Genomic DNA, 22,706 nt, shown 5'->3' with positions numbered 1-22,706 from the left:
CAATGATAGAGTACTTGCAGAGCTAAAAAAAACAAGTGTGCTCCTCTTTCCCAAAGGAAATGACAGTATAGCTGGGAAAGAGGCATGCTCACATTAAAATTTGAGTAGTAGAAATATAAATAAGTGGGAGACACATAGAACTATTTCTAAGGAAGGGCCAGATACTGCTTTCTGTAAGATAGGAAATGTAAACTGGGTCTTGAAAGACAGGTAGATAGGGAAAAGGGTGTGATAAATGGAATAGAGAGTACTGTGTATGCAATAAAAAATACGTAAGTATAAATGAAATGTTGAAGTAGATCCCACATAGATTGACCAGAGAGAACACAAAGTTAGATAAAAACAGAATAATAGGTTGGGATCAGTCTTGTGTTAGCCTTGAGTACCAGGTTGAGTGGGCTTTAGTTTGTGGTTTATGGACTTAGAGAGACATTGAATATCTCTTTTCTTTATTGTTTACATTACAGATGTCCCCATTTTTCCCCTCTTTGCCCACTTTCAGGGGCCCTTTGCCCCCTCCTTCCCTCTGGCCATTGCTGCACTGTTGTCTGTGTCTATGGGTTATGCATAAATGTTCTTTGGCTAATCCCTTCACCTTCTTTCATACAGTCCCCATTATCCTCTCTCCACTCCCCTCTGACAGCTGTCTGTTCTGTGTGTCCATGCCTCTATTTTGTTCATTGGTTTATTTTGTTCATTAGATTCTACATATAAGTGTGAGCATATGGTTATTTGTCTTTCATCAACTGGCTTATTTCACTTAGCACAACAATCTCCAGGTCAATCCATTATGTCACAAAAGGTAAGGGTTCCTTTTTTTTTTTTTTTACAGCCAAGACACTAAATATTTTTGAACAAAGAACTAATGGGATAAAATGATCTTTTAGGAGACTAATCTGCTAAAGAGTTCAACAGAAAGCTAAACAACTGACCAAAAGGAGGAGAGTTAGGAGACTCTGACAATCCATAATCTGAATTATGAACTCAGAACTGAACTATTCGAGGAAAGTGACATTAGCATGAAGGTGCCTGGCTTGGATCTCCCTTCAGCTGGAAGAACGCAGTTAGCTAATAATAGCCTCCAGCTGCAGCACCTTTCGGACCTACCACAGTGGAATTCAAACTGAGGTCACCATCGTCCCATGAAGCCCCCCTCTGGGACTGAGCATGGCAATGTTACTAGGGTCTAGCCATTTCTACCCAGTGTACGACTTCTTGAACAGGCAACCTTGGCTCCAGAGTGTCCCACTGGAGTGGTTGGCTTAGACTTCTCTAGGTCCACATCAGTCTGAGGCTCTCCCTGTCCAATCCTGCTTCCTCCCTTTTCTTTCACAGGTGACCAATGAGCATCGAGGCCTGCAAAGCTTTCCTCACTTAATTAATCTTCCTTCCTCCTTCTTTACTTCTCATAGGTGTCCCATCACACTCTCCAACTTAGGAAAAAACTTTGGAAATACACGAAAAGTTACACGTTACAAAACTTATACAAGTAAAAATTAAATTGAACTGAATTAATTGTGTCTAGTAAAGACATATTCTAACTTTATTTCATACACCGGAAAACTAAGAAATGTGATAATAATGATCTTTTATTGAGAAAACACCAAGGTCACTGAGACATGAATGAGTTTTCTACATCCTGAAATCTTTGTGTACTTAACTTGAGATTAAATACAAAACTAAAGTAGCTATTTGGACGCATCTTTATTTAGAGGAACCAATTTACTTTAAAGAGAACGTTTTCATCTCACAACTGAAAGCAATAATGGGATAAATGGGGGGGGTGAGCAGGGGTAAGTGCAGAGACAAGCACCGCAGCTGGGGTTCAGCAAATAAGGGAGTAAGTGTACACACTAAAAATGTCTCTCAGATAGCAAAGATTCTTGGAGCTTCTTTGAAATATTCTTTATGTCTGTGCTCATGAGACACTTTTGTGAAAATGGGAAGATGTTCCTGCCACGGCAGTGTTGAAAAAAATATATATGTAAATAAAAAGAACGATCACACAATACAGCAACTTGATATTCAGAATGCAACAGAAACTCTACATGACAGAATAACACTATCAGCTGAACATAACCACTCTTCCTGTTTTCTTTGGTGGGGGAAGTTACAGTATAATGTTAAAGGTATATTTTGTGTGTATGTTAGCCTTGGGGAGATTGTTTGGTCAGAGTTTCAGTTGTTCAATTGTTAACACCTAAGTAGTTTTGAGCTAATAAAAACTATTTGGTTAAAGGCCTAATCATTTCATTACCATTTTTAACTGCTACCCAATACAAGTTTCCTTTTGAAGATGACCTTGGTAGACATTGAAACATTTCAATGATATAAATTGAAATTGTTCCCTGTCACTAATAAAACATTTGGAATATAATTCTATAGTCCTCTGTAACCCCCAGTATGACCCCTCCCCTGCCAGTGTTCTATCTTATACATTTGCTTTCCCAAATTATTTTCCTCCTTACTCTACAAATTCCCAACTTTCTTTTTTCTCCCATCTTTTCACAACCCTCTACTCTCAACTGAGGACACTGCCTCACACTTCTCCGAGGAAAGAGAAGCTATTGGAAGTTGTTCATCTTCCCATTCCCATAGAATCTGTGATTCTACCTGCACCTGCACATTTTCTACTTCTCCCTGACCCCACCGCCCCCCCCCCCATTTCAATAGAGGGAGTGTCTCTTCTCCCATCATTTTATTCCTGCTCTGGACCCAATCCCTCTTTCTCCACATCATCCTCTCTTCCTTTCTAATTATTCTGATCCCAAACAAACATGTGCTAATATCTCTCATCTGTAAAAAACCTTTTCTTGAGTTGCATCCTCTTTAAGCTATGTTTCCTTCTTTGCTTCCCCTTCACAGAAAAGTTGAAATATCCTGTCTGTAGACGCTCTACGCTCCCTCACCAAGTCCCTCTTGAATCCTCCCCAATTCAGCTACCTTAACCCACCCTGCATCTGAAATTGTTCCTGCCGAGGTCAACAATGATCTCTAAAGGGTGGGGCAAAAGTAGGTTTACAGTTGTGAGTGTGCAAAACAGAGTTTATTCTTGCATTAGTATTTTCCATAAGAATAACTATAAATCTACTTTTGCCTAGCCTGTATATTGCCAAATCCATCAGCTACTTTGGTCCTTACCTTGATTTTTCCGCAGCATCTCTCTCCCTGAAAATATTTTCCACTCAGCTTCTGTGATGCCACTCTGTGCAGAACAGTTAAGATAGCAGGTCTGAGATTGTTATTTTTCAAAGGAGCTTACAACATTGGCCCTTAGCTATCGTTTGGGAACTTGATTTTTCAGGAATGTTCCCACTGTCCCCCAGAAGATAAGAATGGTTAATTGTGCCTAGACTATACAAACAATGTAGTTTATGCTAAACACCAGCTTTCCTTCTGGGAATCTGGAATTTTATAGGCAGAGGGTGCCTACGTGACCAGACCCCTCTGCGCACCCCCTGCCCCCCAAATCCTTGGGCACTGAGTCTCTAACTAGCTTCTCTGAGCAGACATCACAATTATGTTGCTGCAATTTCATTCCTGGGGGAAGAGTATGCTCTGCATGACCCCTCATGGGACAAAGAGGATATAAGGAAGCTGCTCATGGATTCCTCCAGACTTCACCAGTGTTTTTAATCCAGTGCTGTGCTTACTATACATTACTGTGATAAATATTAACTGTGAGTACAATTACATGCTGATTCCAGTGAATCTCCTAGTGAATATCTGAACACAGAGCTGGTTTTGAGGACCCCCAACATTAATCTGTTAGGGTTTTCCTTTTCTGTTGGTTTCTCCTGCTCTGTCCCACTTGCAGGCCTCAAGGTTTTACTGTCTTCTCTTCTTTATACTGTTTTTTAGGTGATTTAATTTAGTCTCTTAACATTAAATATAATATCGTCTATATGCTGAGAACTTTCAAATGTGTATCTCCACTAACTCTAGAAACTGATATCCAAAAGACTACTCAAATTTTCATTTAGGATCTTGTAGTATTTTTTTAGTAAAATTTTTTCCATCTATGTTCAAATGGGATTAGTCCAAAATTCCCTCACTCAGTTTTGGAGTCAAGTTTAAATTAGCTCTAGTTCCTAACTGCCAACTACCAAAGCATTTTTTAAAAGTTTTTTTGTCATTTACCACCAAAGCACCTCATTGTTCACTACTGGTTGTCCCTTCAATATACTGTTTATTTTTGTTAGAACAATGACAATGATGTCCAGAGTTATCTTTGTAAAGGCTCTGCATGTCATGCCCATGCCTCAGTGCTTATAGCATAAATCACAAACGCCTTAGGAAGGCATGCATGACCATCCGTAATCTGGTCTTGGCTTACCTTGTTGTCTTTTCTCTTGACATTATTCATCTCTCTGTGCTCTTACCATACTGTACTCATTGCTTCCTGGCCTAACCGGGCCCACTGAAAACTCCAGGGTTTTCCACAAACTGGTGCCTCTACCTGGGGTACATGTATTCACAGGACTTCAAGACTTCAAGACCCAGACGGGGATGAAGAAGGGGGAAAAAAAAAGACTTCAAGATCCTAATGGCACCCCTTCAGCTTCTCCCAAGTACTTGGTGACAGCCCATAGCACTATATTCACATAACTGAAATAGCTTTTAGAATAAAATCTAAAATTCTTAACCCAACTTATAAGACACTATATGATCTAACTCTGCTTACCTTCTCAGCTTTATCCGCCACTCTCACCCCACCTCCTTGAGCACATAGGTTTTTCCAGAGCTTCTCAAACAAGCCAAGTTCTTCCCCCACCTCAAGCCTCCACTCACACTGTTTTCCTAGATGGATCATTCTTCATTCTCCTTTTCAATAGATCGTTTATCAAATGCTACTTCCTTTAAAATAGTCTTTCTAGGTCCTCCTGTTCTACACAGTCATAGCACTCTTTACCCTATTAAAGGATTTAATGAGACTATAAATACCTGTAGAAGGACTCATTTGCTGCCTGCCTGCTCCACTAGACAATGAGCTCCATGATACCAGGAATTACAGTGAACTGGATCTTTTAGGAAAACAAACATTTTATGTTAACTTTTAAGTTGTTTGTATTTCTAGCATATAAATCTGTTCTCACCTTGAACCTGTCTACATTTTACTTATATGCACATACAAAATTTGTGTGAATGGTTTGCTAAATGGAAATTGTATAAACTAAGAAAAAAAAGCCAGGTTGTATGTTTGGATTAAAGCATTACTAAAACAGGGACAACAAAAGCCTCATGGTAAGATGATGGCTAGTTCCTGACAAGGAACTAGCTTAGCAGAAGCTAAAGTTTAGAGCCAAGAGTGACTATAAAAACATAAGCCCTTATCCTCCAAAACTGACAGAATTATTGGATAAGGCATTCGACTTTTCAGTCTGTGTAAGGGAGTTGAAATTATGGTAAATTCTCGGTATCATCAACAGGTTGTGCCTTTCAGTACACCAAAGTATTAAAAAACACCAATTTTACCGTAGGTAATTGATAGGGATAAGAGTTGAGTTCCATGGCACCTCGTCAACATTATAACTAAGTGACACTGGACTGGCTGTAGTTTTATCTAGTGATCTTAAGGTAGGAAGATTCCAGATGACAGTCAGTTATAATTTAACGTTTACTTGTCTGTCAGTCCATTAGACAGTGAACTCTTTGTGGAGAAGAACTATGTCCTTCATTTTATGATCTCCAAGTTGGCACTCAGAGATAGTCAATACATATTTACAGAATTAATAGATATATAATTCACTGTGGAGAAGTAGGAATTTGGTATATTATCCCTCTTATGAGTCTGTAAATTTCAAAATAGATTCTGGTTACTACAAAGAAATTATTTCAAAATGTAGCATTTCAAGCAACAGATAAAGTATGAGTGTCTTGCTGGCTATTCAGATTATTCATGCAGACAACCCCATTCTCTGCCTGTGAACAAGGCCTATTCTTTTTATAAATATAAAAACTGGAGGTAGGTGGAGAGGGTGTACATGCTCTTTGTGCATTGGTTATTATCTCTCCACTGACTCTATTGTTAATTTTTCCAACTACCATTGTAAAAAGAAAATCTCTTTATTATAGTTGATTTTGAGGGAAGCTGTGACCTCCTACATTATTCACAGCTTGTCAAAGAAGAAACACAAAGAGCTTCAGTGCTGCTGAAAAATACATTTTGCATTTAAATATTCAATAGGTGTTTTAAAAGTAATAAATAATAAATTATGTTTTAATCATTAAATAAAGATAGCTTGGTGGGTAGGCAGCGCCAGTGGCCACCTATGTGATATGACAATGCTAAAAAACCTCTTGGTAGCCTGCAATTACCTTCTTTTGATCCCAAAGATGTCTGATGTTTAATATTTTAGAGTTAGAATTTCATTCCTGAAGGGTCTTCCAGTTTCAGCAGCATGGGAGCCTGAACAAATATAGGAAACTCTTACAAAGGAAAGAAAGCTTCATTAAACATAACAACAACAAACAATAACCACAGATGAGCTTGCACATCTTTGTGGGGCATAGCTATTGGATCTGGAAATAGAAATTAAGTTGGGTTTTAATATCTACTCAGAGACAGAAGTTGAAGCCTTGAACCAAAGAGAGTTGGAAGTAAAATAATGCATAAAAACAGAACTTTCCAAGGGTTGAATTCCCAGCCTGTAACTTGCAAAGGTTAAAAATCCAAATTTACACTAAATTAAAAGTGAACACAAATATTAATTGGTACTGGACCTGGTGCAAGGAAGCACACACAAAAAATTGCTCTGGGTCACATGGAATTCCCACAGAATAAAAAAGCTATCTGAAGATTATCTCATAATATAACAAATTACAAAACATGCCCTGGTTGGTGTGGCTTAGTGGATTCAGTGCCCGCCTGTGAGCCAAAAGGTTGCTGGTTCGATTCCCAGTCAGGGCACATGCCTGGGTTGTGGGCCAGGTCCCCAGCTGGGAGCATGCGAGAGGCAATCAACTGTTGCCTCTCTTCCTCTCTCCCTCCCTTTCCTTCTTTCTAAAAATAAATAAATCTTTAAATATGAAAAAAATTAAAATCATAAAACATAAGTAAACGATCCACCATGAGCAAAGGTCAACAAGCACATAGAATTCCTAAGAATCTGAGATATTCGAAAGTATGTTCAAAATATGATTATCTGAAATAATTAAGTATTTCTATAAGGATTAAAAATTCATTGGAACCATAAAGAATAAAACTCAATGATAAGCAGAATAGGCAGATTTGTCAAAGAATTAAATAGAACTTCTAAAATAAAAAATATAATCCTTGTAATTAGAAGACCAATGGTCAAGTAAAACAGCAGATCAGATAGATGCAGATGAACAAAAATTTCTCAGAAGCAGAAATAGATCTGATAAAGTTATACAGAATGAGGTAGAAAGACAAAGACTTGGAAAATATAATGAACAAATATAAAGATTAACATGGACAACAGTATGGTGATTGCTGGGGATTGCTGGGGGGATTGTATGTGGAGACTAAATGGTAATGGAAATGGTAAAATACAATAAAGATTAGATTAAAATATATATAAAGATTAGAATGAGAAGGTACACATGTCTAACAGGAATTCTATAAGGAGGGAAAGAGAATTATGAAAAGATAATGGATAAAAATTTTGTATGACTGATAAATTATATAAATCTTTTTAAAAGAAACACAAATTCCCAGCAAGATTAATAAAAAGAAGCCCCTATCAAGTTACATTGTAGTAAAATGGCAAAATGCCTAACAGAGAGAAAAACTATAAAATAATAATAGAAAAATTCATTGCTTTATCTGTGGTTTCTTGTTAAAAATTGAACTCCATGTACTTTACTTCAAATGAAGTGAAGTGGATACTGTCACTGGATAAAAAGGGTTTTGGGATTAAATATGCAAGACTTAAAAATCACATGGGAACTAGAAAAAAGGTCCTCATTTCTCAGATACTATATTCTGGTGTCTTTAATAACTGTAATGGCAAGAGTCTGGATATTTGAGTATACCAGAATGACTCATTTTGAAAAATTATGCTTTTAAAGATTGTGCTCAGACAACAGAGATTCATCCACTTGCCAATATACCCCCACCCCTAAATATATCACATATAGAAAAAAAGTAAGGGAGGCTAAGACATGAAACTAACAACCTGTCATTTTGTTCTCTGCTAATAAGTGGATTATCAAGTAGTGGGCCAATAAGTACATCCAAGACATAAATATTTGATTGATAATTATCCCTGCCAATTCCTCCAGCTTGAGGAGACAGCTCTCTTTCAGAGTATTTTCCACGAAGGGAGTGTACTCTCTGGGTGTTCCAAGAAGGTTGATTACAGTCAGCTCCTTCCAGGGGTCTGATAAGAAGCCACTCTCTCCTGTCAAGGTCTGACTGAAAGGATAATGGGCTGTTACCTTTGGCAGAGAATCCTGAGCTCTACGAGATACAAAATGCATCGGAGTTGGTCTGAGGAGAAAATTGACCCCAGATTTTGGGTTACTGTCTTCAAGGATGAGTAGACTACGTTACACACAGAAACTTAAGGTCTCCCAGCTTTCCCATTTGAAGGGGTTTTGTGGAGGAAAAGGGGCATATACAAAATCTGACAAGCTCAGGGGTGGCCTGCATGGTGGCCTCACAAACTCAGAAATCTAAAGTAACCACAAAGGGTGGTCTGAAATTAAAACTTACTAACTGAAAGAAGGTCACGGGGGCGGGGGGGGCAGCCATTTCTGTAAGCTAGAATCTTCCATGATAAAAAGTCAATCTTTAATTTGGTTTATTGTATTTTCGCATCTATGATAACATACCTTTGGAATGTCGGTTAACTTCTCTTTTTCCAAACCTCTGAAGCACAACCACCACACCAGAGCAGACCACAAACCTCCTCATTGTTATTGTTACCATGTAATTGGTGACTGTCACTATCCCGTACCCACCTATGTAAAAGATGTGCCTATCATTTTATTTTGTCCAAACCCAGAAGTTTCCCCACTTTGCTATCTCCAGCCTCCCTCATCTATAGCCAATGGATTTCTTGTAACCCCCTTGTGCCTCCTCTTTTGATTGTAATGTATAAAATAAGGCTGCAAAACTGTCATTTCCAGGGCATTTTCTCAATCCATTGCGGTTTTGCCTCCTGGCAATTGCCGTCAGTTTGGCTCAAACAAACTTGTAAAATTCTTACGTTAACAGTTTCAGTAGTGTTTTCTACTAAACTTCACAAGGAATAACAGGAAGATACTTCATCTCTTTTGCTCCAATTAATTCTTCTTTTCCAGCTCAGATATCCACTCCCAGAAACTTGAGATCACCTGCAAGTGCTTCTTTGAAATAGTAAATTCAAGCTTTCCTGTTCTTCTGGATTCCTGCTCAGGCTAATCCTTTCCTATTGTTCTTGTTCTTCATCAGGATCTGAGTACCTTGATCTCTCTACCCTCTGCCTATGTCCTCTTCTCTCTCCATTTTGACTTTGAGGGGAACAAAGTTTGCCACCCCAAAATATGCCTTTTAGGGGTACTGATTATTTTAAACTGATTATTTTTTAAGAAACAAAAGATTCTAGAAAAACCTTTGACCTTCCCCACAATTGCTTAAAAAAATTTAGATAGAGAACCTGCTCCAAGAAGAGTCCTTCTATGTCTTATTATTAAAGATGGCCCAGCAATCATTTGTTTACCAAATGTTTGCTTTTTCCATCTCCATGAAAATTGCCTTCTTCCCCTTTGAAGCCTCAAACCACAACTTCCCTCCCCTGCTTAGTCCTAAATGGCATATAAACCTCAAATGCCCGATTTCTCTTGGAGTCCGCTATTCTTATGAAACCCCTATGTGCATACATAATAAATTTGGTTATTTCCTCCTGTTAATCTGTCTCATGTCAATTTAATTATTAGACCAGCCAGAACTTAAAAGAGTAGAAGGAAAATTCCTTTCCTCCCCTACAATTTCAGACAACTTAGACATTAATCACTCTCTTTCAAATATTCTCAACTCAATTATCTCTAGTTAGAGAAGAGAATCCAATGGGATAATGTAGATAAAGCACTGGCTGCGAGAAACACTCAGCAAATGGTAGCTAACATCACTGCCATCACCATCACCGACATACACAGCATTCTCCTACTCCTTGGTCATTCTATCATACCAGCTTGTAGGTACAGAATCCTGGGCTGCTTAACATTATTAAGAAAAATGTTACTCCTCCCATGATAGTGAATTCATGCTTCCAAGCCTTAAGTGCCAAGCAATTTTGTTTTGTTAATCAGTTTTCTGATTTTTTAAAAGCTCAAGAGAAAGATTTAAAAAAGATTTTATTTATTTTTTTAGAGGGGAAAGGAGGGAGAAAGAGAGGGAGAGAAACAGATTGGTTGCCTCTTGCACACCCCAAACTAGGGGACCTGGCCCACAACCCACCCAGGCAGGTGCCCTAACCAGGAATCAAACTGGTGAATTTCCAGTCAGCAGGCCAGTGCTCAATCCAGTCAGCCATACCAGCCAGGTCATTTTTTGGAATTTTGGGACTACTCTAAACCTTCCAATCTCCTCAAATCCCATACTCATCCCTTCCTCCCATCATTCTCATTCTGTTGCTTCACAGGAAAAAAAACCAAAAAATCCAGGAACCATCAGAAAGAACTTCTCAAACTTCCAGCCACCAAATCCAGCCACCTGCAAACCTCCCTTCATTTGTACCTATTCCTATCCCAACCCCGCTTCTTGCTTTCCTCTCTGACTATGGAAGTGAAGCAATCTGGTTAAATGCTAAGGGCCAGACTCCACATTCTCCTCCCTTCTCTGCCATCCTCACCTACCCATCTTCAATCTCTCTCTCCATTGGCTCCTTCTCATCATTATTGAAACAAACTTAAATATAGCCCACCTTCAAAAATTCCTTTTGATTCCAGCTACCCACTTATCTCTTTTCTTCTTACCCAAACTTTTAAAACCAGTGTCCACATGAGCTACCTCTATTTATTTACTTCCCATGTGTCCATTGTCATTGTAATCTGGGTTCCACTCCTACACTCCACTGAAACTGTTCTTATCTGCTTTATCAATATTCCAGGGAACCCTTCTCAGTGCTCATTTCATCTTGCACCTTTTGTTTGGTTGATCACTTCCTCTATTTGAGACACTGTTTTAAGGAATGCCCACTTTCCTAGACCTCCTCTGACCTCCCTGACTGCTATCTTGTATTCTTTGTGGTCTTTCTCCTCTTTTTCTGTCCCAGACCATGGAGTTCCTCAGAGTTTGGTCAAGGGCCCTAATCTTTTCATACAGTTAAATCAATTAAACAAGGAGGCCATTAGAATGAGGCGGCATGATTGTTTTGGCAGCCTACTTAAGCAAACTAGGCGTGTCTTGAGGTTATGAAATGTAAATGTTAAGGACAATCATAAACAGATCACTAGGCTTGAAGTTACAGCCATCAAATAGTTTCCTTTCTTTGCTTCTATACGTTCTCTATTGTGTATGTCTTTCTCCTGGCTTCTGTCAGTGGAGCACCCTTGACCACTCATGGTTTGGTGCTGCCCAACTGGAATCAATTTTTGGTCACACAAACTCTTCAAAATTGTAATGCCTCAGCTCACCCTTTAACAATACTTCATATCTCATTCCTTCCAATCCACCTATATGCTAATCTATATCCCAGTTTAGAGCACCCCCTTCATCCATATGTCAAAATATGTATTAGCCATTCCTTAGGCATTCTGCCTCCAAACCTGTTTCTGTAGTGTTCTCTATCTCAGCTTCAGTGAAAGGCTTCACTACTTATCCACCTTCCCAAACCAGAAATTTGACATCATTCTGTCCCTGCCCTCCCTTTCACGCTTAACACTCAACCACTTATCAAGCCCAGGGCATTCTACTTGCTGAAATAGAAGTCGCTTCAACTGACACCCAGGTCTTCATGTGACATCTCCGAGAATCCTCCAGTGTCCAATCTTGTCTGCTCTAAACCATTGTCATAGCCAGAGTGATTCTTCAAACAAATGTAAATTATATCATGCTGCTGCCTGATGCTTAAACTCTTTCAGCTTCCTGTTGCCTTTAGGATAAAGCTCTGAAGTCCCTAACATTTCCTTCTCAGTCTCCATTCTCCACTCCCTTCTCTTGCAAGCAATCTTCAGCCATTCTGAACGTCTCTGAATTCCGAGAGTGCCTGCTTCAAGCCTCTGAGGTGTTTCTCTCTCTCTTTTTCTCCTTTCTTTTTCTAACCATCTCTGCACTTAACTCTTAAATTAATATGTCGGTTCTAGTAAACTACCTGACACTCTCAAACCCACCCCACCCCAGTTTGAACACCTCTTTAGGTGTTCGAGGCATCCTGTACTTATCTAGCAATTACGAGTATTGTCTTGTAATTGCTTATTCCCCAGTGTATTTAGTTTGTTTGACTAAATCCCTGGTGGGGGGGGGGCGGCATAAATCTGCTGCTCCTAAACTTTCTATATCCAAGGCCAAAAAGAAGCCCCAGACACACAAAATATTTCAACTACTTGAATGAGTAACTATTCTCTTGTTTGGAACGAGAGAGGTTAATAGAACACCGGAAAGATGAGGGCTTAAAGCGGGCAGAGTAAATAAAAAAACCTGTAAGTAACACCTGGGATGGATACAGAGTACCTAGGCTTTTCCACAGACTGGGCGGGGGGGGGGACTAGGCCGACTGCCTCGCCGAAGGCCACGGCGACTCCGGGCTCTGGAGGGGCAGACGCTGGGAGTGCGCAACCCCAGGCAAGGAAGGACAATAGCTTGGAATTCGGCCTCGTGTTTCCGGTGGGGCAGCCTGGCGCTGCGCCGGTGAGGCGGCGGGTGGAGGCTCCGAGCCCGGCCCCCGGAGGGGACTGCTAAGACCGCGAGGGCGGCGCGCCTACGGCAGCTCCCTCCCTAGCCGCCATCACCTCCACCGCCTCCACCGCCTCCCTCGCCCCGCCCCACCACGCCCCGCCCCGCCCCGGAAGTGGCTTGAGGCCGGTCCGGAACCTCCGGGCCGGCGGCTGCAGCGTCACTAGCCGAGCTGGTGCCCAGCGAGCGGAGCGGCTTCTGCCGCTGCCAACGAACCGGGACCGCGCGGTGCCAGCAGCGTGCGAGCCGAGGGAGGGGGCACAGCGGTCCGGCCGAGGGCGACCGGCCGCCGGCGGCCGCAGGGCGACGACGACGCGAAGGAGGCGGAGCCCGGAGAGGGGTGGGGGCCGGGGAGGGTTCGGGTGGGAGGGGGTGGAGGGGTGTCCCGGGGCTCATGGAGCCGGCGGAGCAGGCGGGCGGCGGTGACCCCCCGGAGCCGGGTGGGAGTCCCCGGCCCTTCGTCGCGCAAAAGGAGATTGTCTACAACAAGCTGCTGCCCTACGCCGAGCGGCTGGACGCCGAGTCTGACTCGCAGTTGGCCCAGATCAAAAGCAACCTGGGCCGGGCCGTGCAACTCCAAGAGCTGTGGCCCGGGGGCCTCTTCTGGACCAGAAAACTCTCCACGTAAGTGGGACCGGGCCTGCGGGATGGGTTAGGGGCAAAGGCTCATAGGGAGGGTGTCCGGGGCGGGGGGCGGCTGGCTTCTTGTCCACTCCTGATGGCTGGACCCCCGACTCTGCCGGTTCTGAGCTGGTGGTCCCCGTGCGGTAGTTCCAGGGTCGCCACAGAAAGAAGCTAGGGAAAGCACTCAGGCCTCTTCCCTACCACTTTCCTACGGGACCTCCCCGGTTTTCAGTCGTCTACGTCCTCCCTTGTTGCTTTTCCGTAAGGGTTCGGAGTGTTGTCTTCCGACCTGCGAGGCCAAGAAGGAAAGAGGTAAGCGGTCCCCCAAAGGTTCTCCTTGGACCTGTGCTCTTGTGGGAAGGGGTGCAGAGGATTGATCTTTGGAGGAGCAACTCTTGACTTCTGGTTCCTCCGGTTCTCCTATTTAATGATCCTTCGTCGCTCTCCATTCGCGTCTCGTAACTTTCTTTCTGAGGCCCTAGGGAATTTACAGGTTCTGCTTTTTTGGGCTTGCTCAGTCTTTATGGATTTGATTGAAAAGATTGGTTTAAAACCAGCCTTTAGCACACTTGGGCTGTGTACTACACGTTAATGTCGAGAATATTGAAACTTAGAACTTAGGGGAAGTGTATATTTCTCCTGTTTGGAAATGTACGATAGTAAGGAAAATAAAGAACAGAGTTGTCAAGTTGTCTTGGACGTTATTAGTATCGGGCGTGAGTTAATTTTGGGACGCTGAATGTAAATTACCGAACTATGCTTCAGGAGTTACATTCTTCTTTTATTGTTGTTGATGTTATTTTGCATAACCTGGCTGCAAACTAGTGCAACTGAAATTAAAGGAAAACGAGTAAAAGACAGTTGCGGGGAGCGGGGAATTAGAGACTATTTGCTAGATGGGCATCGTCACTGTGTCCGAAGAACTTTTTTAAAAAGAACTTTGCTATGTCTTGTTAACTGTACATGAAATCTGGTAACCTTGGATGTTTATGCTTTGAGCTATGAATGGGTGAACACATAAGACATCAGTCACTTTATCCAGTGTTTATCCAAATTTGCTGAGTGAACTGGGTGATGACTCAGGGTTTTGTAATGCAATAGTCAGTCTTAACACTTCCTCACAGGAAGATTCTTATGTGCCTATTATTAGGGAGCCTCTGACAAATTTCTCATCTCCACTTGGCGGTGGTGCTTGGAGTAATGACCTCTTTAATTAAAAAGCAAAATTAAAACACTTAATTTGCCCTTTTCAGAGAATGACCATAAAATGTCAAGGTTAACCGCTCTCCTAGAGAGTAAAGTTTGTGGTGTTCAGATCCATAGGAGGTTTGGGGGGGGGGAATGCAACCGGGAGAAGAATCACTTTTAGTCAAAAGAGAAGAATGTTTTATGAATGATTAAAATTAACACGGTATTTCAAGTGAGCCTCCTAGGTGTTTGTGTTACTCAAGCACAGTAAAAATAGTTATGCAGTTCAAGTAATTCCTCACTTTATTCTCTTAGATTTGCCAGAGAATTACCATTTTTGGGGGACACAAACAGGCCCTTTTAGATGCACAGTATGTGAATATACCAATGTGTGAGTACATATCTGATTTGGATTTAAAAATCTAAAATCTAGATGGACATAGTTAAGCATTGTTTGTTTGCATTTACTGTTACTAAGCTTGGCAAAGTATCACATAAGGTGTTTCTCTTTCTTTCTTTTTTTAATTTTTGGCTTAAGTGTAAGCAGCTTTTACCTAGGAAGGGCTGAAAATTCATTTGACACAGTCCTTGGTGCTTAGGGCAAGATTGCAGTTATATGGCTAAATAACCCGTAAAACCATTTATATCTAAGTAGGCAGCAAGAAATGCTGTCAGAAGGAATTTTATTTGGGGGCGGCGATTAAATGATGCAAACTGATTCTTGGGATTATGCTATGAGATACTTTGAACTTTGTGGGACATGTTGTGATCTTGGGTGTATTTTTTTCCTCCTCAGTCACGTTAAGGTGACCTGTTTATATTTGTTTGTGCATGTTGTTTATTAAGCCTTGGTGTATTGCATAAGTTTACATTTAAATGATGCCAGAGTGTGTGCCGATAGCTGTCAGTTACATGAGTAGTGATCATATTTAGTACTTTGTAGGAGAGTGGAAAGTAGTAGTAGAAATAAAATCTCATTTTTCCCACTAGCTCTGTGACTGGAAATTACTTTAATCATGTGTTTCAGTGTTCTTGGGAGAGAAATGAGGGGGGGGGGGTTGGACTAAATAATTCCTGAGAAACATTCTTGCTCTGGTATTTTATGATTTTAATTTTTTATCCTATAGAGCCTCAAATAAGTCAGTATATCTTACCACAAGGACTGGGCAGGTTGTAAAGTATCAAGTACGTTCCTGAAGAAGAATGGAATGTAAATGCTATTCACGGGCACTGGGACTGGACCCCTGACCAAAAGTGGACACTCCCCGATCCCCCCCCCCCTCCCCAGTCTAGGTGTCTCAGGTCTGGGGTTGGGTAGGGGGTGGAGTCCAGGTTTGAGAAGCACTCAGGATCCCCTTTATGGACTTTTTACTTTATTAGTTATCATAGTTCTGTTTGAGTCCATTTTGAGACTTGTGGGTCTCTGTAAAGAAAGGTTACTTATGTGTATTTAAAAAATTGGTCCTGTGATATAGCACAGCTTCTCTTTTGCAGACAGTTTAAAGTATTACAACTTGTTCAAGAAAAGTTGTGTGACGTAACATAACACAGGACCATTTTCTAAGAAGCAAGGAAACAGAAGAGGGGAACAAACCAGTGGTCTTTATTTTTACTTTTTTAAAAAAATTGTTGTTTGAGTGCCATTGTCCCCATTTCCCCCCATCTACCCCTCTTTGGCTTTCTCCCCATACGTATTCCTTGATGACCTTCCCCAACGAGTGGTCTTTAGAAAACAGCAATAAAGACAGCTCATGGACACTAAGTGAAAGGTATTGGTGGAAACTAGTATGTCCAGTGTAGAGAATTGAATTGAAGAAAAGTAATCTTGAAATTTGCTTTTTCTCCCTTACCCTTCTGGACCTGTCATGAGAGCCACTGAAGTCTAGTTTATCTATACCCAGCCTTGCCACCAACATTATTATCTCCGTCTTGCTTCACCTCTCATAGCTTTCAAGTCCTCTTTTGGAAAGTGGGAGTGTAGACTGTTAGTGGTTTTTCAAACTTAAAAATTTAGCAGTGGACTGTTTTATAAAATCAAAATCTTAAACACAGAATTGGACTCCTCAGGCTAAAATAGTACTGAATTTTTTTCTTTGTAACACTTCATTGGACTCCTGATGCCTACCTAGGGCTCCAAAACGTATTGTTTGAAAAATCATCACTGAAGTAGTCTCTAAGGGCCTTCCTTGCTTGCTCACTGTTACTTTAAATTGGCCTGGAGGAAGGGCAGGAGGAGGGACAGTGAGTGAATGGCTGCTCTTTCCTACAGGTTCACCCCATTCAAGATCATTTCTTTCTTTCACAGAATTTTGATTTTAGTGAAGTGAGCTTGGTGTATTACAAGTGTAGATGCCTTGTTTGTTACAACAAAAATGTTATATTCTGTGCTGTTTTGTAATGAAATGACTGTGTTATGCTGAGGAATCATCTCATCTGCTAATGAAACCGTAGCTCCCTTGTTTTATTAGTAAGAACAGTATGTAGTCTTCTTCCAGGACAGAAATTGGATTATCCTAGTCAAAGCCACATCATGTATTAAATCTAATCAAGATATGAGTTATCTCATACACAGACTGCCCCTTGTGGAAAATAATAATGTGAAAACAGGAGCACCCAAATTCATACTATGTGTTTTGGGGAAGAAAGTAGAAAGTGCCAGCTCCTGAATCTCAGTTGCTTGGTAACATGTACTTAATAGAGTGTCTAGTGTTTGAGTGTTGAAATTGTGAGGTACGTGGTAAATACTGGGTGGGCCAAAAAATCCCTTATGTTTTTTCTGTGCGATATCTCTAGTAATGCTTAGTTGTCTTTAACTTTATTTGAAAAACAATTTTGTCAAGATTGTATTGTGACAGCTGTCAGTCACATCAGCGTGCATTTAAAAAAAAAACTTCAAAATTGGTGAATTTTTGTGCAGCTATTTTAATATTGAAGATGGAAGAATATATGCAGCATTTTCTACGTATTGTGCTTTATTATATCAAGACAGGTAAATGCAGCTGGAAGGCAGAAAAGATTTGTGCATTGTATGGAGAAGGTGCTGTGACTGAATGTGTCAAAAGTGGTTTGGGAAGTTTCTTGGTGCTGTTTCTTGGTGCTATTCTGGCCGAGTAGTTTTTTGCTGTGGAGCTGTCTTGTGCATTGGGAGATGTTTGGCAGCTCCCCTGCCCTTTACTCACTGGAAGCCAATAGTGGGAGGTGACTGACATACTCAAAATATCTAAATCAATAAAGGTATTGGTGAAGATGAAAAATGTGTCTTTTATTGAAAAAAGTAAACAGACTTTTTGGCCAACCTTGGGTTGGCCAAATGCTTTTTATTTTACAAATGCTTTTTATTTGTAAAAGAATCTTGAAATCTTGACAAATCATTCATTACGGAAAACCATTTAGAAAAAATAGTAGAAAAGGTTTTACCTTTAATCAATAACCACATTAAAAGTGGGAACCAAAATTTCTTTGCAGTTAGAAAGTTGATTTTCCATAGGAAGAGAAACAAAATAAGTGAATTAAGTGATTTTGAAGACATACATTTTTTCTTTTAAAGATTTTATTTATTTATTTTTAGAGAAAGGGGAAGGAAGGGAGGAAGAGAGGGAGAGAAACATCAACGTGTGGTTGCCTCTCACATGCCCCCTGATGGGGACCTGGCCTGGTGTGGGTAGGTGGATTGAGCTCCAGCCTGAGAACTGAAAGGCCTTAGGTTCTGTCCCAGTCAGGGCACATGCCTGGGTTGTGGGCCAGGTCCCTGGTTGGGGGTATATAAGAAGAAGCAACCAATGGATGTAGATCAGTGTATCTCTCACACATTGCTGTTTCTTCCCCTCTCTTTCTCTCTCCCTTCCCCTCTCTCCACAAGTAAGTAAATAAACTCTGTTGAAAAATAGCTTATTAAAATGAACCTTTTGATATACAACATTCATCTTTCCTCTCCCCTTCACTTTGGAGATATAGAATAAGTCCTGGGCTAACAAGGACTCCCTAGCCTATCTCCATTTTAGAAATGAAGACACTGATGTTTATAGGTTAATAGTTGCATTCAAAGTAGTAAAGTCAGGAGTCTTGTTTGAACAAATTATTTTCTGAGTGCCTTGTATAGAGGGCACTTTTTGGCACTTGGGCTGTGTTGGTGTAGAGTTTTGCCCTCAGGGGAAGTTCCAGTGTGCTCTTTCTGTTAGGTACATTTTTGTTTATTTGGGACAGACTAGGTAAGATGTATAAAACTCCATCAGGAAATTTGAGAAGAGAAAACATGAGTTTTAAGTTCATTGGTTTTAAAAAAATTCTCATTCTGACCATTGTATTTTAACACCCTACATTAAGAGAGGCAGAAAAATGATTAGTAAGACTACTGTTAGTTGTTCTTCTGAGATCCAAATATATCATTTAAAAACAATTTTACCAAGTGGCCTTGCAGTATTGCAAAATACAATTTTTCGAAGGGAAATGATGGCAGATTTTTTAAAAGGGACATTTATTTATTAGTAAATACGTGCACAACGTGTAAGCCTGTCCTTATTATGGAACCTGTGTTTACTTCTTTTTTTCCTAGTGAGACTCATTTCTAGTGAATCCTCCCCAACCTGGACACAAAATCCAAATCTGTTTCCCTCTAATCTTTCTAGAAAATTAGATTAAGAAATTTCAGTTATACTATGTAAACAGCAAGCTGAGAATGTGGTAATAAAAGTAACAGGGAGCAAACAATAAAAAACCTTTACATTCATTGAGATCACCACTGGAATGTTAAAAGCAGTACATACTATAAATATTCTTGTTTGGAATCCTGAGGTTGCTTACTTCCATATTTGGCCTAGGCTCAGCATTTCTTCCCTTTTAGTGCACTCTCTTGATCTCTTGTTCATGCTTTTCTGTTCTTGTGTGCACATCTCCCCTCTGCTGTGAGCTCTCTTGAGGTCAGTGTCTTTCGTATTTATCTCTCCTTTCCTCCATTCCCAGCATTTAGTACAGTGGTACATACTTTCATAGGTACTCGGTCATATTAGAGTCGACTCTTTTGTTATTTGAAAACTAAAGCATTATGCTGATCTAAGGATTTTGTTACTTTGTCAGTCAAAATGGAGAAATGAATCTGGGATGAGCTCTGTTTTAGTACTGGGTTCAAGAGAGTATATATATTTAACCAAAGTAGTGGAGGGAGGCATTTTGGTTAAGGAAGAAGTTGTATTTCATAACCAATCCAAAGTTAATTAGAGAAGAAAGCAGATTATATCAGTTATATCAGGGAGTTTGAGATTTCATTTAAAAATAACTATAATATTGTATGGTTAAATATTAGAATTCAAATGTAGTTAGATGAACCATAAATTTTTGGTACTGGTCATTACCTTTTAATGCTAATTTGGCTGATTCATAATACCTAGACCCCAAATTTTAGAGTTTAAAAATATAAAGGCTTTTCCCCTTTCTTAAATAACATTGTTTAAAAATTTATTGATTTTAGGCACACACACAGGGTTTTCATTCCGCTTATTTATGCATTAATTTGATTGCTTCTTGTATGTGCCCTGACTGGGCATCCACCTGTTGGGATGGCACTGACCAGCTGAGCGACCCGGCCAGGGCAAGGCTTTCTCTCTTTCTAAGAAAAAACACTGTTGCATCTGTGAAATGGGTTTCAGAGTAGTATTGTAGTTCAAATAAATTGGAGATTGCTTAAGAATTGTTAAACATACTTCGTAATCTTCTAATGGTAGACAGTCTAAATGGAACGTATTAATAACTTCTGAGCTGTTGGTGTGGGTGTGTCATTTTATTTCCTGACAATTTTCTTTTTTTAAGCAAAGGATGAAATGGTTTTTAAGAGCTAGAAATTTTATGAAGGCAGCCTTTTGCATGTGAAAGTTTATAGTTTGGGCAGATTCCTGAAAAGTTTATTTGGGATAGTTTGTGTTCTGCAAGAAGGAAGGTTACTTTTCAGAGATCCCAATAAATAAATGTCAAATTCTGTCAACAAATCCCAAACAGAAGTCCCAATTATGTGTATGGCAGGAGGAAAATTGCCACTTAACAAATTGAGGAATGATTACAAATGTAGTCTTTTTAAAAATTCATAATTTAACAGACAAAATATCATACGGCTTTCACTTTGTGTTTTGTTTGCCTGCTTGCTTGCTTGTTTGTGGGGTCTCACAGTTTTTATCTCAACGTTCATTTGTAAGTGTTTACTAAAGAACTTTCCACATTGTGGGTTATGGCAAAAAGGTAAATCATTTAGTAGATCTTGACCAGTTTTTTTTTTGGGGGGGGGAGGTTGTTTGTTGATTGGTGAACTAAATTAGAATTATTAGAGTGAATTTGGAAATAATAAGGGGGAATGTTTATGACTTGTTTCAGTTCTGTATATCTCTACATGTATACTGGATTATATATAACCGTGGTTTATAGCCAAACAACATGAAAGCTACTGATTTTACAGGTTTATTTCAGATCATATCATCAACACCTATTTATTAAGCTATAAAGATACAAGGGATGAAGATGAAAATTGTGACAGTTTAAAAATATTAGTAACCTTCCTTGGTTAGGTTGCTCAGTTGGTTGGAGCATCATTCCATACACCAAAAGCTTGAGGGTTTGATTCTGGTTGGGACCTATGTCTAGGTTGCAGGTTTGATCCCTGGTAGGGATGTGTGAGGGAGGCTACAGATTAATGATCCTCCTCCCTCTCCCCTCTCCCCTCTCCCCTCTCCTCTCAAAAGTCAATAAATATATCCAGGCGAGGAGATACATATATACACACATATATATGTGTCAGTAACCTGAGGGATCTTACAAGAGCGCATTATTATAGATGTTACTTACCATAGGTTGAGCGTTCAGGGTGTACTTGCACTATGCTGAGGCTTTACATTTATTATTTCATTTAATTTTCACAAAACCCTATGAACTATAGGCATGCTTATTATCCCAATTTTACCACTGAAGAAGTGAGACTTAGGTTAGATGTCAGCGTATTTGCCTGATGATCACAGGGCTCTTGCTCTTAACCACAGTTCAGAGGAATGAAAAACCCCTGGGCTTTGTAGCCTAGAAAGACTGTACTGGGAAGGAGGACTGCAACTGAGCCTGGAGGTAGCATTTGGTTGGTTAAGGGGCAATTTGGGGAAAGCCATTACCGTACAGGAACAGAGATGTGAGCAGATTGACTGTACAGCTGTTAAAGTCTGTACTCAGATCATTATATTGAACCAGTCAGTTACCTGTCTCCCTGTCTAAGCTGTATGCTCAAGGGGCAATTTCTTACTTATTTTTATGTTTCCATTGCATGTTGCCATGGCTGGATCTTAAGTGACACTCTGTAAAGCATGTCAAGAAATGAATGCCCATTATCCATGCCTCAGGGGAAAAAAAAATAACCCATCATTATTAGGTGTTAGTAGTGAGTGACTTTTACTCTAGAAATTGTCATGTCAATTTTAATATGTCATGAAGAATATAAGTCTGAAATACAATGTGCTAAAATTCCAAGTGAGTACTGTTTAACCTGTGGTGGATGGGGATAAGGAGAAATGTATGACGTTTGTCCAGAAAAGGTCTGGCCATTGTTAATATAACAATAATGTCTTGTGTGACATTGATGTTACCTGGCAGCCAAGGAGAGTGGACTGGAATGCACATGTGTGAACAATGAAGACTTCACTGTACTAGTCAGTGGGGGCGGTAGACACCATTGAGTGAGCATGTGTACTGTGTGGCCATCACATTCAAAATGACTGAGCGAACAGACCAATGAATCTGCATGGAAGTTTGTGTTAAGCTCGAAAACCTTTCTCTGTGGGAACTTGGGATGATTCAGAAGCCAGCAGCTATGGATAGCTGATGATTGGCATCTTCATCATGACAGTGAGCTGCTCATGCATCACATCTTGTGCAGAGTTTTTCTGCGAAACATCAAATTACCCAGGTGCTGAGTCACCCCCTGCAGCCCAGATTTGGCACCCTGTTACTTGTATTTTCCCTGAAACTAAAATCACCCTTGAAAGGGAAGAGATTGCAGACCATTGATGAGATTCAGCAAAGTATGATGGGG

The 22,706-nt window shown here is 40.2% G+C and overlaps 1 protein-coding gene and 1 long non-coding RNA gene across 3 annotated transcripts in view; one reads left to right on the top strand and one right to left on the bottom strand.

Annotated features, from left to right (window-relative positions):
* Nucleotides 1-720: 720 nt before the first annotated feature.
* Nucleotides 721-12,880, bottom strand: LOC118988377 (uncharacterized). The gene is made up of 4 exons (XR_005066755.1): nt 12,620-12,880; nt 4,945-5,024; nt 3,142-3,205; nt 721-1,445 (listed from the first exon to the last, which is right to left on the bottom strand). It is a non-coding gene; the product is annotated as an uncharacterized LOC118988377 (long non-coding RNA).
* Nucleotides 12,881-13,205: 325 nt separating this feature from the next.
* PSME4 (proteasome activator subunit 4) overlaps nt 13,206-22,706 on the top strand; it is a 92,696-nt gene continuing 83,195 nt past the window's right edge. For both annotated transcript variants that reach the window (XM_037047902.1, XM_037047901.1), the window contains exon 1: nt 13,206-13,465. In XM_037047902.1, coding sequence (XP_036903797.1) covers nt 13,236-13,465 — 230 coding nt within the window. In that variant the 5' untranslated portion in view covers nt 13,206-13,235. The remainder of the gene's footprint in view (nt 13,466-22,706) is intronic.

The sequence above is a fragment of the Sturnira hondurensis genome, unplaced genomic scaffold (genome assembly GCF_014824575.4).
Source record: "Sturnira hondurensis isolate 20B ecotype Veracruz unplaced genomic scaffold, ASM1482457v3 Scaffold0006413, whole genome shotgun sequence".
Lineage (NCBI taxonomy): Eukaryota > Metazoa > Chordata > Mammalia > Chiroptera > Phyllostomidae > Sturnira > Sturnira hondurensis.
Note: the sequence above shows the minus strand (reverse complement) of the source record. Positions and strands in the feature narration are given on the sequence as shown.